The following is an 18,973-nucleotide window of genomic DNA, read 5'->3' as shown; positions in this document are numbered from 1 at the left end:
CCTATGTCCAGAGAGACTCCGTGGGGAAAACTGCTCCTTGGAGAGGAAGACCCGTCCCTGACAGGAATTCTGCTGATAACCTCAGTCTGCACCTGCTCCTGGACCTTCACGACAGAAGTGTTGAGTCGTGTGCACCCTCTGGTGGTCCCGATCCCCTTCTACAGGGAGGTTTGTGTCTGGGCTCACACTGAGGTCCTGTCACTGTGTCCCTTGCACAGTAATATAGGGCCGTGTCCTCGGCTCTCAGGCTGTTTATCTGAAGATACAGCGTGTTCTTGGAGTTGTCTCTGGAGATGGTGAATCAGCCCTTCACAGCGTCTGCGTACCTTGTGCTACTTCCATCATTGCTAATCTGTGCGACCCACTGCAGCCCCTTCCCTGGAGCCTGCCGGACCCAGTGCATGTAGTAGCTACTGAAGGTGAATCCAGAGGCCACACAGGACAGTCTCAGGGACCCCCCAGGGTTCACCAGGCCTCCCCCAGACTCCACCAGCTGCACTTCACCCTGGACACCTGCAGACACAAGGCATCCTGGTCAGAAAATTATCCCACATCTCCTGTTTCTCTCATTCCCCTCCATTAACATACTAAAGGTCTCTTATTCTTCATGAATTACCTTTTAATATAGTGATGAGGAAAACCCAGGCGAGCACGGACTCCATGGTGAGTTGTCTGTGTTCCGTCCTGATCACTGAATATGGTCACCTGGGGATACTGGGGCTTTGGCTACTCTCCCAGCTCAAGGTCGTGGCTGGGGTGCTTTAATTTTGGAGAGAGGGCCATATTTGCATGTCCTCTGACTATATCTTCAGCTCTTGACTACAATTAGACTCTAACGTTTTTATAGCAAGGATTGCATTACCTTCGCAGATTACTTTGTGATGATGTCACTCAGGAAATATCAAGTTCTCATTGTGAGCAGTGTAATCTTTTCATGTCTGTTGGCTTTCTAAAAAGTCTTTCATCAAAATAGGCCATTTTTAGTATGCTATTTTATCCTTCATTCAAATTTATTTCACAATTTTATTTAGCAATAAATGTTTTATTTTATTTCTAAATTTTTATTTTTGATGCAACTTAAAGTGATATTTTTGTTAATTTTATATAGATAGTTTCTGTTAGTGTGTGGAATCATAGCTGTATTTATTTTATATCCTGAATTTTCCCTGAAATCCTTAACTGATTCTTAGAATTTGTAGCGTTTGTAGGCATTGCCCCTGTAGCAGATCATATCATATGGAAATGAATAATATTTCTTCCTCTCTACTGATTAATTTTTATTGCCTACTTTCCCTGGGTAGATCTTCACCTTGTTGAAGCAGAAAAATTGCTCTGCTTTTCTTCTGATTTCATTGCCTCATCTAATAGCTCAGTAGACATAAGACAACTATGGGGAGATGCATTTCACTTTCCACGTGCATGAGCTATGTAAAATACGACACCGAGACAATGACCACAGCAGGCAGCACTTCTGTCCTTAGACAATATGATGTTCCGTTTGTAGATATTTAAGGCCAGGATTTGGGTTTGGGTCAGTGAATGAGTGAGTGGATGACAAGGGTTGTTTGCAGAGCCTTCTGAGCCCTGTTCAGATTTGGAGGATGGTTTTCCTCTCTTGAAACAGAGAAAGGGTGAATCCCACCAAATATTTATTTGACTGGCTGAGAGAGCTTAAAAGGTTCTTTCCACAACCAATGCAGTCTGAAAATGCCAGAGCATCAGCATTGGATTCATGTGTCACTAGTATCTTTGCCTGTGCCCAGAAAACTTCCGAATGTCTGTCTCAACTCTGTAAAGAAAGTCTATGGGGATCCCTGGGTGGCGCAGCGGTTTGGCGCCTGCCTTTGGCCCAGGGCGCGATCCTGGAGACCCCGGATCGAATCCCACATCAGGCTCCCGGTGCATGGAGCCTGCTTCTTCCTCCGCCTGTGTCTCTGCCTCTCTCTCTCTCTCTGTGACTATCATAAATAAATAAAAATTAAAAAAAAGAAAGTCTATGATGTTTTGATAAGGATTGCATTGACTGCATAGAATGTTTTGCATAGCATATATTTTTAAAATATTCCTGTTTTTAAAATTATTTCATAACTTTCTTATTCATGAGAGACACCTAGAGTGATGCAGAGACATAGTCAGAGGGAGACACAGGATCCCTACAGGGAGCCCATTGTGGAATCCATCCAAGGACCTTGAGTTTGACCTGAGCTAAAGGCAGACACTCAATCACTGAGCAACCCAGGTGTCCCAACAATAGTTATTCTTCTAATACATAAACATGCAATGGTTTTCTATCTCATTGTGTCTTCCTCAGTTTACTTCTTGAAATGCTGTATAAGTAGAAAAGTGTTGAAAATATCGACGTACCATAGGAGGGGGGCATCACAAGGTTGGTGGTCAAGCTGTATTATTTAGTTGTTATCATCAATACAACCTGGTACCTGCACAAAACAACACATAGATGAATGGAACAGAGTAGAGAAGCCAGAAATGGACAATCAACTCTATGATCAACTAATCCTCCAGAATCAAGAGTGAATGCGCAATGGAAAACACACAGGCTCATCAATAAATAGTGTAGAATGCTCGCCAAAGTAACTGAAGAAGACACAAAGAAAGGGAAAATATTCCATGCCCATAAAATGGAAGAATATATATTTTTAAGATGCCTCTGCTACCCAGAGCGGTCTACACATTCAATGCAATCCCCATCCATATACCATGTTCCCCCGTGTAGTTAACACGCCATGTGATATTGAGTGTACAATATAGTGATGACACTTCCATCCATCCCCCACTGCTCCTAGGACCAGTGTTCTCCCTTATCCCTATCCGCTATGTCACTTGGGCCCTCCCACCCCCCCTTTATTAACCAACAGTATGTTTCCATATTGATGAAACTGGTTTGTCTCAATAAATTTTTCCTCTTGGCTAATTTGTGTTTTTTAATTGAATTTTGCATATGAGTGAGTCATACGGTATTTGTCTTGCTGTGACTTAGTTAACATTACACGCACTAGTTCCATACTCTTTGCTGCAAATTGCAAAGATTCATTCTTCTTTGTGTATGTCCCGCATCTCTGCATCCTTTCATCAGTAATGGACAGTTGGAATGCTTCCCTTATTTGCCTATAGCACAAAAAGCTCCTATAAATATAGGGATGCAAACTTCTCTTTGAATTAATGTTTTATTTTTTGGGTAAATACACTGTACCACAACTATTTGATCATACAGTAGTTCTATTTTTAACTGTAGTAGGAATATCTATACTGTTTTCACAGTGTCTACACCAATGTCACTCCCACCAGCAGTGTAAGGGGAACCTTATCACCTTTAGAAACTCTTCACAGTGTTTATGTCATGGAAGAAGTTTTCAGAGCATGATGCTAAGACCCTAAGAGGAGATGACTGTTCAACTGACCTCCTTCCCTGGATTATGAAATCCCTAGATCTTGTGTTCTCTGGTGAGTGTGAGTGTCCTCTGATGGTCCAAGTGCACCTGTTGGATCCCAGGATCCCAGCAGAGATTCACGGACCTGTTTTCCTCCCTTCTCCTGTATCCACAATCAACATAGAGAACTTTGCAGCATGAGCACCATGGAGCCTCCTGTTCAGAGAATGTCTCCCCTTCCTTATTTCCCATCTTTGCCTCCTCACTCTGCTCCTGGCCTACAAATATCCAGCTACCCTTACTGTATTCAGAGGTGTCCAGGAATCTTGTATCAAGTATTCCTTAGCACATTTAAGAGACAGAAGCAGTTTTTCATCGATAAAAGTGAGAAGAAAATGAAAGACGCTTTCTGGACTCACAAATTATACTGAAACAGGCAGATAAAGTGCTCTGCCTCAAACATGTACCAGCTTCAAGGAGAAGGAAGGGTTGAACCAGATTTCAAAAAAGAACAGCACAGTAGTTGGAGTTGAGATTCAGAACATTCTCAAGCCTTGATCCTAATGGAATGTTGCCCAAAAGGATGTTCATTGCTTAGTGTTGGCAATGCCTTTTGAACTTATATTTTACCTCCTCTGGAACAAGAATGCCAGCACCTGTTCTTTTATGTTTGTGGGGAATTGTGTTCATAAGGAGGTGATCTGTATTTTATTTCATTTTCAATTATTTTTTGTTTGCTTTTGCATTTTGTTTGGTGTTTCCAGTTTTTTTATAAGATTTTATTTATTTATTCATGACAGACACAGAGAGAGAGAGACAGAGACAGAGACAGAGACACAGGCAGAGGGAGAAGCAGGCTCCATGCAGGGAGCCCATGTGGGACTCGATCCGGGGACTCTAGGATCACCCCAGGCTGAAGGCGACGCTAAACCACTGGGCCACCGGGACAGCCCTGTTTCCAGTTTGTGAGTGTGTGTGTGTGTGTTGTGTGTGTTAGATTCATAGATCTATCACCTCCTAGAAAAGGATTTACACCAAAAGAAGGTACCCAAATATCACCATACATGAGTTAGATGATTAGATTTGGGGTGATAAATTATTATATGTAGGTAAAATTTGGCCTTGGGTCATTGCTGTTATGGGTTGCCATTTAGGGTGATGCCAATGTGTGTCACTGTGAATGCCATGTGAGAATAAGGTGAACGTTTGCATGTCTGAGTATGGACTATGTTTATCTAGGTCATTGTTGAATCTGTGGTTGATAACTTTGTGGCCCAAAGGATTGTCATGGTTGATAATTTCAGAGATCTTGATATTACCACCATGATGGCGAGTTTCAATCTGGACATTGGGGGATTGAGTGACATTCATCTTCTGTCCATCTCATGTATCCAGATGCGGGGGACTGAGGACTCAACATCCATGAGTGGTTTCACTCTGTTAATTCGGCAGGGAAAACCTCATAACCAGGTGAAGGCACTTTCCTCTATAAACTCCAGGTCTCTTTCTGGTTCTGTGTGTCTAACTGAACTCAGATATGTGTACATGGATGGATGGAAAACTCCATGAGTCAGAGAGACTTTGCCATATAAACAAAAAAGGTCCCTAAATTTGTCATTGCACCTGAGTCTGGTGTGCAGCTGGTTCTCTGCAGGCCTGATGGGATGATGCAGGACACTTGTCAGTGGAGAGGGGAGCCATCCCTAAAAACATAGCTCTGGGATGTCTGCCAGAACCCATGACCATCCTCAGTGTGAATGTGATTAGACCCAGGGGTGTCCACAGGGTGTCTCTTACCAGCAATCATTAGGTCCCTGACATTTTTGTGGAGCCATCAAGCCTCTGAGTTGTTTCTCTCCAAGTGTTTCATTGCCATAGGTTCTATCAGATGGGAAATGTAGCCTCTCTCAGTAAGTTCAGGGGACCTGCTTCTCCTGGAAGGAGTCATTCCTGGGATCTTGTCCCTGGTATAAACCTCTGATCTGTGTTCTGATAGTGGAAGTGAATGTCCTTTTCCCTTGAAGATAAAACCTGATATGGTTTCCACACTTGTTCCCAACCATTCTCAGTGTGAATCACTAATGAGATTGTCATTGGTCTGATAATTCTCCCAAGGAGCCAGTGCTGGGATGCATGGGTGGTGTCAGGGGGTGAAGACCAGGGTAAACTCCTGGTAAACAGGCATCCCCAAGCTCAGTATTGTTTCCTACAGAGGAAAGGGATGTGAATGGGAATGCCAGCTGACACTTGTCCGTGACTCCTGCAGATCCAGCAGCAGCCTGTGTGAACCAGCCTGGTCCAGAAGTTCAGTATGACCCCACGCAGGGAGGTGGTGGGAGACCATGCCGAGATCGGCTGCCCGTGAGGTGTGGGCACAGATGATCTAGGATGGGCAACTTTGGATCGATGTCTAGCCTATGGGACACCACACTGATAGTCCCTATAATTTAGTTAACCAATGTCCTTCATCTGTTATTAATAAAATGACAAAATGCAAAAAGAGAGACTTATTTAATTAGATTCCTTTGGCTACGTCCTTTGAGGCGAAATTTCTCTTTATTCCTGAATGTAGAATGCTCATAAAATTATTCTAAAACTTAAAAAAGACATTTATAAATATACGGTAGATTTTCTGTCACTTAAACCGCTTTATATTTATTTTATAAATAGTACTCAGAGTGAATCTTAAAATTCTTGAGGTGTAAAGCACAGTACTGTTAGGCATATGCACTGGAAATTTTCACCCTGAAGCACCTACAACGGAACCTCATTGATTCCACAACACCTGATATGTGGGTCAGCCCTTCCAGGCTCTGAGGCTCAGGAATGAACCAGAGTCGTACTGCTGGTCACATATCATCTGGGCCTTTGCAAGAGCTCCAATGGTTATTGATATACTTTAGTTGAGTAGAGATACAGATAGTATGTTAAGGTTTACAAGGTATATGCTCTTCATCCCTCATGTAGGAAGCAAATAACATCAGGACAATTAGGCAGGAGTTAAAGCATAAGCATATTCCAAAGCAAAAATTTAAGAATAAGCCATCTACTCCCAAGTCATACAAGATTCTGAGGGGCAAGATGGCGGAAGAGTAGGGTCTCTAAATCAACTGTCCCCACCAAATTACCTATCACTTTCAAATAATCCTGAACACCTACAAATTTGGCCCGAGATTTAAAGAGAGAACAGCTGGAATGTTATAGTGAGAAGAGTTCACGCTTCAACCAAGGTAAGAAGATGGAAAAAAATAAATAAAACAGCATCCAAAGGGGAGGGGCCCCAGCGAGGAGCCAGGCAAAAGAAGCCTTAATAATCTACATTTTTTAAAAAGGATTTTATTTATTTATTCATCACACACACACACACACACAAACACAAACACAGAGGCAGAGACACAGGCAGAGGGAGAAGCAGGCTCCATGCAGGGAACCTGAAGTGAGACTCGATCCCGCATCTCCAGGATCACACCCTGGGCTGAAGGCGGTGCTAATCTGCTGAGCTACCCGGGCTGCACAATAATGTAATTATATCCTACTTTTCACTACACCAATTGTTAGATTATAAAGTCAGGAATTTCCATATTTTATAGATTTTTAAATTTCATTGTCACCTACATGGAAATTAGTGAATCCCTGAATACTATCAGCTTTGTTTAATAGAAAAAAACTGCCTGAATTATGCATTAAACATAGGACAATGAATAAAATTTCCAGTTGTAGTTATTTTTTAAAAGTTTTATTTGAATTGCAGTAGACACTCCTGTGTGTGTGCACGTGTGTGGTAATTAAGTATTATTCAATTATACACATGTGTATGTTTGTGTAATCAGCACCACAACTAAGCCATAGAACTGTTCTATAGAAAGTATCCCTCATGCAATCCTTTTATAGTCAGTCACCACAATACCACTCACTTCCCTAACTGTTGGAAACCACTAATCTTTATAACATTTTCATGTCAAAAATGTTATAAAATTGGAATCATACACAATGTACCATAGGGATTGCCTTTTTTTCACTCAGCATAATTCCCTCTAGGTTCATCCAAGTTTCTGTGTGTATCAATAATTTGTTTCTTTTCATAGCTGAGTTGTATCCCATGGTGTAGATGTCAACTGTTGGTTTATCCATTCATTGGCTGAAGGATATCTGGGCTGACTCTGAGTTTTAGCTGTTACAAATAAGGCTGCTATGAACATTAAAAAAAATGAATTGCAGTAGAGGTCACATCCAGTGTAACAACCATTTCATGTATCCAACGTGCTGATTGAACACTTCCATACATCACCCAGTGTTCATCAGGACAAGTGAACTCCCTAAGCCCCATCTGACAGGTCACCCATCCCGCAGTCTCCTCCCACCTGGTAACTATCAGTTTTATCTCTGTATTGAAGGGACTATTTCCTGATCTATGCATCAATCTCCTTGCTCATTTGTTCTGTTTCTTAAATTCAAACTATGACTGAAAGTATACAGTATTTTCTTTTTCTCACTGGCATGTCAATTACCATTATGCATACTACCTCCATCCTCATACTTGTAAATTGTTAGATAATTCTACTGCATTGATTAGTAAAATCCCTATGTATCTAACTCTATCTATCTATCTCACATGTTCTTTATCCATTCATCAGTTCACAGATACTGGGATTGTTTCCATAGTTTGGCTAATGTAGATAATGCTGCTGTAAACATCGAGGTGCCTGTATCCCTTTGAATCAGCACTTTTGTAATCTTAGTGTAAATACCCAGTAGGGCAGTTGCTGGATCATAGGGTAGGTCTACATTTACCTATTTGAGGCACCACCATACGGTTTCCCTGAGCGGCTGCACCCCTGCCCATCCACATCTCCTGACCAGAGAATTCTGCAGGGCCCCAGTTCTAGTGGAGGTGGTTTCATGGCTGATTTAAGGAGCTGAGCAGAGCACACCCAGTTAAAACTCATCACATTCTTCCCAAGGACCACACACTGCCTCCTCAGGCAGGGAGGGCATGTGTAGATGCCAGACCTGAAGGAAAGAGGCACCAAAACAGTACAGCACAGTGCATGCAGCACACACCAGAGACACTCTCTGAAGATCCAGACCCAGGACCCTATGTGACCTCTTCTTCATAAAACTGTTATAGTTGTAGCAGGATCTATAACTGGCATTTGTACACACAGAGGAAGATAAAGACTTGGAGAAAATTCCAAGATTAAGGAATTCAATTCCAGTTTGCTGCCTGGAGCCAGCTCAATTTCGCTTTCTCATGTCACTCCCTTTGACCCTGCCAAATGAGACAAGACTTCTTTTCTGCCTCCAGATCCAGCAGTTTCCATCCTTGAATGGGTCGTTTGCATCACGGAGACTTCCAGCAGCCCATCCCATCCAAAATGGAGTTACATAGACTGTAGGGATACACATAACTCATGACAATTATATTCCTGCATTTCTTGTCCTTGGGGAGGTTGCCTGAACTCCTGCCTGAAGCCCATGTCACATGGTGATAAGTGCTTTCTCTCTTTGTCACTCATCAGTGAGGTGATTTTCATGGAACACAAAACTCAACCGTTACTACTGCAAAAATAATAACAATTGTATGACATACACCCAGAAAGATGGCCTCACATGGGGTCGAAGGGCAGGAGGCATTCCCAGTCCTGGTGTATAAGGGCCCTGATCCCATAATGAGGCTGCACCTCCTGACCTAAGTGGTCCCCTGAGGCCCCACCTCCTCCTCCCATCACATGGACGTTAGGTTCCAACATGTGGCTGTTAGAGGACTCACACAGTGAGCTGATATCAGCACCTGAAGGATCCATGAGTTATTCCCTGCAGGTGGAAGGTCCTCCTCCACTTTTGTTCTCTCAGTTTTCATAATTGTATAGTGGAATTTGTCATCACACCATATTTTTGAGTATTACCTGCTGTCTCCTTGATCTCCAATCCTCCCTCTTCTCCTCCTGCCCCACCCATGGGAAATCCAGCAAGCGCCCTTGAGTTCTGTCCCCAGATACTGGAGGGAAACGGACTCCATATAATCCCCTCCTGGATCAGGACCTCATCATCACCACTTTCCCTCAACACTCACCCTGAGCCAGTGTCTATCCCTGGCTCCATCCAAACATATCTGACTTGCTGAGAAGCCTGCCTGCTTTTAACAGAAACAATGATGAAGCTGAAAACGTTTTCATACTCGTGTGTGTGTGTGTGTGTGTGTGTGTGTGTGTGTGTGTGTTGATTCTCAGACTCCACATCCACAGAACATCCTGGTGTGAATCCTGCTTCCTTCCCAGGCTGTCACTGACATGGATGCTGTGTGGGTGGATCAAGATATTGACCCCATTAGGGGTCTGTCTTCTTTTGCTTTAGATATTTGATGCATTTGCAGCCTCATGCCCAACATGGAGTTTATGCTGCTTCTACCAAATTTCTCCTTGAGCTGGGTGGTTGTGTGATGCACAATGATTGCAGGTGCGGATCGGGGAAATGCTTAGTTAATGTACATGGAAATGTTTGCAATTAACTGGTATTTAGGCTAAATAGTAAGCAACTGTAAGCATCTCTGTCTTGGCAATATCACAGAATTGACATTGTTTTCTTGACTATGTATCATATCAGGGGATACATGATATATTTTTTCTCTCAGGATATTCTTGATCAAGGTAATGTGTATTGGGTATTTCCACAGTAGATTTACTATTATTCCCTTTGTAACTAATAACTATATTTGGAGAGTTGCTCTGAGATTACATAAATATTCTGGTTCACCCATTATTTTATTATTTTATTTTATTTTACCTTATTTTATTTTATTTATACATACATATATATATAGTTAGTTATGATTCTTTTTTCAAAATAATAAATTTATTTTTATTGGTGTTCAAATGCCAACATACAGAATAACAACCAGTGCTCATCCCATCAAGTGCCCCCTCAGTGCCCGTCACCCATTCACCCCCACCCCCCACCCTCCTCCCCTCCACCATGCCTTGTTCGTTTCCTGGAGCTAGGAGTCTCTCATGTTCTGTCTCCCTCTCTGCTATTTCCTACTCATTTTCTCTCCTTTCCCCTTTATTCCATTTAAGTATTTTTTATATTCGCCAAATGAATGAGACCATATAATGTTTGTCCTTCTCCAATTGACTTATTTCACTCAGCATAATACCCTCCAGTTCCCTCCATGTCGAAGCAAATGGGGGGTATTTGTCGCTTTTTAAAAATTTTCTTTAAAAACTTATTTATTTATTTATGATAGAGAGAGGCAGAGACACAGGAGGAGAGAGAAGCAGTCTCCATGCGAGCAGCCTGATGTGGGACTCATCCCGGGAATCCAGGATTGCACCCTGGGCCAAAGATAGGCGCCAAACTGCTGAGCCACCCAGGGATCCCCATATTTGTCGTTTCTAATAGCTGAGTAATATTCCCTTGTATACATATACCATATCTTCCTTATCCATTCATCTTTTGGTGGACACCGAACCTCCTTCCACATTTTGGCTGTGATATTGCCAAGAAATGCAAAACCTTAATCTAATCATCCAAAAGGGTCACATAAACCCAAAGTGAGGGCATTCTCAGAACAACTGACCAGTACTCATCAAATGTTTCAAGGCCATGAAGGACAAAGAAAGACTTAAATAGCTGCCATAGGTTAGCAGAAACAAAGAAAACAGCAACTAAATGCAATTTGGGATCGTAGTTTAGATTCTGGGGCAGGAAAAAAAACTATTTGGAAAACTGGTGAAATTTCAATAAGGGCTATAGATTACTCAATGTTATAGTACCAGTGCAAATCATGCAACTGTATAAAACATTTTATTATAGCTGGCAAATTAATACAATGTCACCATTCTGCTAGATTATACAGTTATTCACTGTCCTAGCTTTTTTATTCCAAATAAATAGAGCATGTATTACTCCTTCTCATGAAACCAGTTGCATAAGCCTATGTTTTCTAGAATCATTACATTTACGTATCCCCCAAATTATCTTTTCTATTATACTATCTCATCAAATTCACATATTTATTGATTGCCACAGTGTGCAGTGTACTCAAGATATAAATTAATATATCTTATATATATCTTATATGCAACATATAAGTATAACGTATATATCATATATATATATCTTATATTACAATGCTTCTACCTGCATAAACAAATCTAGAAATACAGTTTATGTAATTTATGTTTTACATGTCTACTATAACCTATTATCATGTAAATTAAAATTACTGTGAAATCTAATGTGAAATGGTGCAGCCACTCTGGAAAACTGTGTGCATGTTCCTCAAAGAGTTAAAATAGACCTGCCCTACCACCTGGCAACTGGACTGTTGGGGATTTACCCCAAAGATGCAGATGCAATGAAACGTCGGGAAGCCTGCACCCTGATGTTTATAGCAGCAAGGTCCACAATAGCCAAAATGTGGAAAGAACCTCGGTGTCCATCAAAAGAAATGGATAAAGGAGATGTGGTTTATGTATGCAATGGGATATTACTCAGCTTTTGGAAATGACAAATACCCACCATTTGCTTCCATGTGGATGGAACTATAAGTTATTATGCTGAGTGCAATGAGTCAATCGGAGAAACACAAACATTATATGTTCTCATTCATTTGGGGAATATAAATAATAGTGAAAGGGAATAGAAGGGAAGGGAGAAGAAATGGGTAGCAAATATCAGAAAGCGAGACAGAACATAAAGACTCCTAACTCTGGGAAATGAACTAGGGGTAGTGGAAGGGGAGGAGGGAGGAGGGTGGGGGTGAATGGGTGTCAGGCACTGAGGGGGGCACTTGACAGGATGAGCACTGAGTGTCATTCTGGATGTTGTCAAATTGAACACCAATGAAAAATAACTTTATTATTGAAGAAATAAAATAAAATTACTGTGAAATCTATTGATAGAAAAAGAATCGCTGTCTTTTGTGCATGGCATAATAGCTGTTTTCATATAAAAAACGGATGTGTGGGATCCCTGCGTAGCACAGCGGTTTGGCGCCTGCCTTTGGCCCAGGGCGCGATCCTGGAGACCCAGGATCGAATCCCATATCAGGCTCCCGGTGCATGGAGCTTGCTTCTCCCTCCGCCTGTGTCTCTGCCTCTCTCTTTCTCTGTGACTATCATAAATAAATAAACATTAAAAAAAAAGAAAACTTTTGTTTAAAAAAAAAACGGATGTGTATAAATCAGAGACTGAATAGGTATGCACATATCATCTGCCTAGATAACTCCCTGGGAAAACAGCTCCTTGGAGAGGAATCCCAGACCCTGACAGGAAACCTGCCCAGAACCTCCATCTGCACCTGCTTCTGGGCCTTCAAGACAAAAATGGTGAGGACTGTGCACCCCCTGGTGGTTCTGATCCCCTTAACAGGGAGGTTTGTGTCTGGGCTCACACTGAGGTCGACTCACTGTGTCCTTTGCACAGTAATACACGGCTGTGTCCTCGGCTTTCAGGCTGTTCATCTGCAGATACAGCGTGTTCTTGGCGTTGTCTCTGGAGATGGTGAATCGGCCCTTCACAGCGTCTGCGTAGCCTGTGCTACTTCCACTATTGCTAATACCTGCGACCCACTGCAGCCCCTTCCCTGGAGCCTGGCGGACCCAGCTCATGGCATAGCTACTGAAGGTGAATCCAGAGGCCACACAGGAGAGTCTCAGGGATCCCCCAGGCTTCACCAGGTCTCCGCCAGACTCCACCAGCTGCACCTCACCCTGGACACCTGCAGACACAAGACATCCTGGTTAGGAAACTGTCCCACATCCCCTGTTTCTCTCACTCACCTACACTCACAGACTCAAGGTCTCTTATTCTTCATGAATTACCTTTTAAAATAGTGACAAGGAAAACCCAGCCAAGGAAAGATTCCATGTTTAGTCGTCTGTTTTCCACCCTGATCCCTAAACAGGGTCACTTGGGGTCCTGGGGCTGGGACTCCTCTCCCAGCAGCAGGGTCGGGATGGGCTGGTTTAATCAGTGAAGTGAGGGCCCTATTTGCATGTCCTTTGAATATATAATCAGCTCCAGACCTAGATTTGTTTCTTTACAAGTTATTAACAAGGATTTCTTTACATCCGTAGGCCACCGTGTGTAAGTCTTCTGACATTATGAAGTGTTCACATTTATGAAAAAATGCCTTTGCATTTTTTTGACTTTTTAAAAATCTCTCATCAATGTAAGTTCTTTTAGTGGACAGTATTTTACCTCTTTCAGAATACTTAATCCTACCTATTACATTCTTAACACCGGTGCCAATGTAATAAGGTTTTATTAATTACCTTTTACGTACTTTATTGTTACGGATCCTTGTGTGGCTCAGCAGCTGAGGTCTGCCTTCTGTGCTGGGAGTGAACCTAGAGTCCAGAGATCCAGTCCCACATTGGGCTCCCTGCATGGAGCCTGCTTCTCTCTCTTCCTGTGTCTCTGCCTCTCTGTGTTTGTGTGTTTTCATGAATAATTCAATAAAATCTTTAAAATATAAATAACTAGTTGTTACTGTGTGGAAACCTAGATTTACTTTGTTGTTGATTTTGTATCCTATCAATTCCCTGAAGTTGTTCATTAACTTAGGGTTTGGTTTTGAAGCTTGGCAGGTTTGACCCTGCAACAGATTGTGTCATACGGATACAAGTAAATTTCTCTGTATCTATTGATTTCGATATCTTTTATTCTTTGTTTCATAAACTTCCTGGTTTGGAATTCCAGTCATTACCACAGTACGGGCTTCCTTCCCTTCTTCCTGGTTATTTGTCTGGACTAATTACTCTGTAGACTTATGAGAGACCTAAGTGAAGATGTATTTCATGTTGCATGTGCATGAGCTCCCTGAAACACAACACACAGACAATGAACAAACTAGGCAGTCCTTCTTCTTCTTACCCAACAAAACGTTGATTTGTAGAGATATAAGGCCAGGATACTGTATTTGGGTCAGTGAATTGGTGAGGAACTGACAAGGCTTGTTTTCACAGACTTCTGGGCCCTACAGACATTTCTGGTGCTGAGGATGGTTCACTCCTCCTGGTTCAGAGAAGGGAATTTTCCCATGGGAGATTTATTTCCTTACATCAGGGTGAAAGAAGGGTTCATCCTCTCTGTCCATTGGATGATTCTCGTGTGATTTTTTTCACAATAATCCAGGGAACCAGCTGACATATGGGGTGGCACAGTTTATTCTCCTTTAGAATAATATGTTGAATACTGAGGGTGGGAATGACCCCTGTGTGGGTCCTGACTTGACAGAAGGGCTTCAGGTTTTCACTTTTTAAAAAGATTTTATTTATTTATGCATAAGAGACAGAGAGAGAGAGAGATGGAGGTAGATAGAGAGAGAGAGGGAGAGACACAGGCAGAGGGAGAAGCAAGATCCATGCAAGGAGCCTGATGTGGGACTCGATCCCGGGTCTCCAGGATCAGGCCCTGGGCTAAAGGCGGCGCTAAACCACTGAGCCACCAGGGCTGCCCAGGTTTTCACTTTTGAATGCAGTGTTGGTTGTGGGTTTTCATAAAACGTAACTACTTCCATCAGATAGGAGGCAATCTCTTCTGCCTCGACTGTTAAGATGGTTTTTTTTTTAAATTAATTTTTATTGGTGTTCAATTTACCAACATACAGAAAAACACCCAGTGCTCATCCCGTCAAGTGTCCACCTCAGTGCCCGTCACCCATTCCCCTCCAACACCCGCCCTCCTCCCCCCTTCCACCACCCCTAGTTCGTTTCCCCGAGTTAGGAGTCTTTATGTTCTGTCTCCCTTCCTGATATTTCCCAACATTTCTTCTCCCTTCCTTTATATTCCCTTTCACTATTATTCATATTCCCCAAATGAATGAGAACATACACTGTTTGTCCTTCTCCGATTGACTTATTTCACTCAGCATAATACCCTCCAGTTCCATCCACGTTGAAGCAAATGGTGGGTATTTGTCGTTTCTAATTGCTGAGTAATATTCCATTGTATACATAGACCACATCTTCTTTATCCATTCATCTTTCGATGGACACCGAGGCTCCTTCCACAGTTTGGCTATTGTGGCCATTGCTGATAGAAACATCGGGGTGCAGGTGTCCCGACGTTTCATTGCATCTGAATCTTTGGGGTAAATCACCAACAGTGCAATTGCTGGGTCATAGGGCAGGTCTATTTTTAACTCTTTGAGGAACCTCCACACAGTTTTCCAGAGTGGCTGCACCAGTTCACATTCCCACCAACAGTGTAAGAGGGTTCCCTTTTCTCCGCATCCTCTGCAACATTTGTTGTTTCCTGCCTTGTTAATTTTCCCCATTCTCACTGGTGTGAGGTGGGATCTCATTTTGGTTTTGATTTCTATTTCCCTGATGGCAAGTGATGCAGAGCATTTTCTCATGTGCATGTTGGCCATGTCCATGTCTTCCTCTGTGAGATTTCTCTTCATGTCTTTTGCCCATTTCATGATTGGATTGTTTGTTTCTTTGGTGTTGAGTTTAATAAGTTCTTTATAGATAAAAGTATGTTAGATTTTTTTCAAGCGGTTTTAGGTATCATAGGAAAGAATCATGTACATCCAATCCTTGACTCTGTTAATACAGGGACCCATTTATGATCTGGGTGTGTTGAAGCATCCTTGCATCCCAGGGATGATTCCCTCTAGGTCATCCTGTGCCATCTGTCCATTGGCTGTTTGATTAAAGATGCCAGGGTTTTTGCATTTATGTGCATCTGAGATATTGTCCGTGAGACCCTTCCTATGGGGTCCTTGGCAGGGGTTAGCTGTCAGACTCATCCTGGCCTCCTTAAATCAATTTGGTATCATTCCATTCTAAATACGTTTTGGAAGAGATTGAAACATTTTGGCCTTATTTCTTAAAATATTTGAATATTTGTAGATTAAGCTATCTGATTTTGCCCTTTTCATTGCATTACTCTTTTTAAATTTTCATTGTCTTTTTTGAGGCAGAATTTTTTTTTTTTGGCTTTTCTTTTCTTTTTTTTTTTTTATTAACTTTTATTGGTGTTTAATTTACCAACATACAGAAAAACACCCAGTGCTCATCCCGTCAAGTGTCCACCTCAGTGCCCGTCACCCATTCCCCTCCAACACCCGCCCTCCTCCCCTTCCACCACCCCTAGTTCGTTTCCCAGGGTTAGGAGTCTTTATGTTCTGTCTCCCTTCCTGATATTTCCCAACATTTATTTTCCCTTCCTTTATATTCCCTTTCACTATTATTTATATTCCCCAAATGAATGAGAACATACACTGTTTGTCCTTCTCCGATTGACTTATTTCCTTAATGTACTGTTGGATCCTATTGGCTAGTGTCTTGTTGAGAATTTTTGTAGAGGAAAACCTCTTGATCACTGTTTTAGTCAATACAGGTAACAGAAAGATATCTAAACTGGACTGTAAAACAATGATATAGAGAATAAAAGATGGACTTGAAGAAAGGATAGAAGACAATAGAGGTTCCATTTCTGCTGAGATAATTGTGCTATAATTGATTCTGGCCAAATTTAAAGTAATATAATCAAGATGCTACCCAAAATGGAGCTCATAAAATGATGATGTAAGAAATGGAGGTGTAAGTCAGCATTAGGGAAGATAAAATTATGAAAAATAATGACTGAGAAAAAGCTGAAACAAAGTTAAACAACCAAAGATGAAGATTTTCAAAAAATCAGCAAATTTTGAAACAATAACATTCCTAAGATAGAAGACCCTAGAAGGGCAGAGAGAAAAAGGGGCAGATGATTTATTCCATGAATTAGTAAGTGAAAAGCTCCCTAATCACAAATTACACAGACATCAACATACAAGAAGTATAGATACTCACATGAGATTTAACAAAATAGACCATCTCCAAGGAATTACATAGTTAAACTCACAAAAGACTCAGACAATAAAGGAGTCTGAAAAGCATCAAGCAAACTGCTCTCATGACCCTCACAGCCATCATTCTATCAGCATCTGGAAGATGATGCTCAGACTCAGGTCCCACAGGGTCAGCAAATCCCCTTTCCCTGGAAAGGTTGATAAATCACCATCCTTATACTAAAGTTCCACAATCTCCCAGCCCCCTGACTGCCTGTAAAGGTTCTCACTCCGTGTGTCCACTGGGTCTTGTTCACACAGAGTCCTAGGATTGTCCACAGGTTCCTCCTCTCTGTAGGAGTGAACATGTGAGAAATCCACCCTTTACCTCATGGATGGAAGTTATCAGGGACTTTTCATGACAAATGCAGCAGGAAAAACCATAGCATCAGTGAATGGGGTCCACGTGTCACTAGTGTCTTTTCCTGTGCCCCCTGCTAGAACATCATACATGGACTGGGTGGATTAAAAAACAGACACTCATTCCCACAGTTCTGGAGTCTGGGAAGCCTGAGTTCCAGCTGCAGGCAGATGTGGTGTCTAGAGAGAGCCCATATTTTATCATATCCTTTCAATTATTCCCTCACATGGGGACAAGAGAATGGAGGTTTCCCTGTCCTGGCATATAAGGGGCCTTATCCAGACATGACACTGCACCTCCTGACCTGAGTGCTCCCATAAAGCCCCACCTGCTCCCCTCATTACATGGGCTTATGATTCAACATGGGGATGGTAGAGGTCACACAGTTTGAGCAATATCAACACCTGAAGGATCCATGAGTTATTCCCTCCAGATGGAAGGTCTTCCAATCCAGCTCCTCACCCTGAGGATCCTCAGGGATCCAGTAGAAGATTATGGTCCATGTGTGAACTGTGTGCACACATGACCTTCAGAACCAGCTGATGACCTTGAGTAGAGGACAGCTTCGAGCTGAGAGTCTGGGTAAGACCTCAGGTGTCTTCTATTTCATGCTTTTTGCTGTTTTCATGATATCACTTTACTCATTTTCCAATATTTCAGATAGTTTCTCTCTACTTGGATTTTGGCTACTTTTACTGGTTGACCTCATATTCATCATTCTCAACATGGATATATTTGTAATTATTTAATATTTAATCCCAAGTGTAATCAAGTCTAAGCATATGTGTGTTATCTCCATATATCAATAGTTGCTTCCTAAAAAAAAAAAAAAAAAAAAAGAAATCCGAATGGAATAGGTAAACACAGAATCATGTGTCCAGAGAGTCTCCCTGGGGAAATTGCTCCATGGACAGGAAACCCAGACCCCGACAGGAAACCTGCCCAGAACCTCCATCTGCACCTGCTCCCAGGCCTTCAAGACAGAAGTGGTGAGGAGTGTGCACCCCCTGGTGGTCCCAATGCCCTTCTACACGGAGGTTTGTGTCTGGGCTCACACTGAGGTCGCCTCACTGTGTCCCTCGCACAGTAATACACGGCCGTGTCCTCGGCTCTCAGGCTGTTCATCTGCAGATACAGCGTGTTCTTGGCGTTGTCTCTGGAGATGGTGAATCGGCCCTTCACAGCGTCTGCGTAGCTTGGGCTACTTCCACTAGGATAAATCCATGCGACCCACTGCAGCCCCTTCCCTGGAGCCTGTCGGACCCAGCCCATGTGGTAGTTACTGAAGGTGAATCCAGAAGCCACACAGGAGAGTCTCAGGGACCCCCCAGGGTTCACCAGGTCTCCCCCAGCCTCCACCAGCTGCTCCTCACCTGG

General features: G+C 42.4%; 3 gene segments (V, D, J or C); all 3 read right to left on the bottom strand.

The window, feature by feature from the left end:
- Positions 1–212: 212 nt before the first annotated feature.
- Positions 213–756, bottom strand: LOC121493428. The segment is given in 2 exon segments: positions 213–513; positions 617–756. Coding segments are annotated over 2 exon segments (258 nt in total).
- An 11,998-nt stretch (positions 757–12,754) lies between these two features.
- Positions 12,755–13,374, bottom strand: LOC121492629. The segment is given in 2 exon segments: positions 12,755–13,110; positions 13,214–13,374. Coding segments are annotated over 2 exon segments (402 nt in total).
- A 5,197-nt stretch (positions 13,375–18,571) lies between these two features.
- The window catches only part of LOC121492628, a 1,595-nt gene continuing 1,193 nt past the window's right edge, over positions 18,572–18,973 (bottom strand). Inside the window, 1 exon segment of the V gene segment in view lies at positions 18,572–18,969. Coding sequence covers positions 18,572–18,969 — 398 coding nt within the window.

The sequence above is a fragment of the Vulpes lagopus genome, chromosome 6, assembly GCF_018345385.1.
Source record: "Vulpes lagopus strain Blue_001 chromosome 6, ASM1834538v1, whole genome shotgun sequence".
Classification (NCBI taxonomy): domain Eukaryota; kingdom Metazoa; phylum Chordata; class Mammalia; order Carnivora; family Canidae; genus Vulpes; species Vulpes lagopus.
This window is presented reverse-complemented; position numbering and strand designations above follow the sequence as displayed.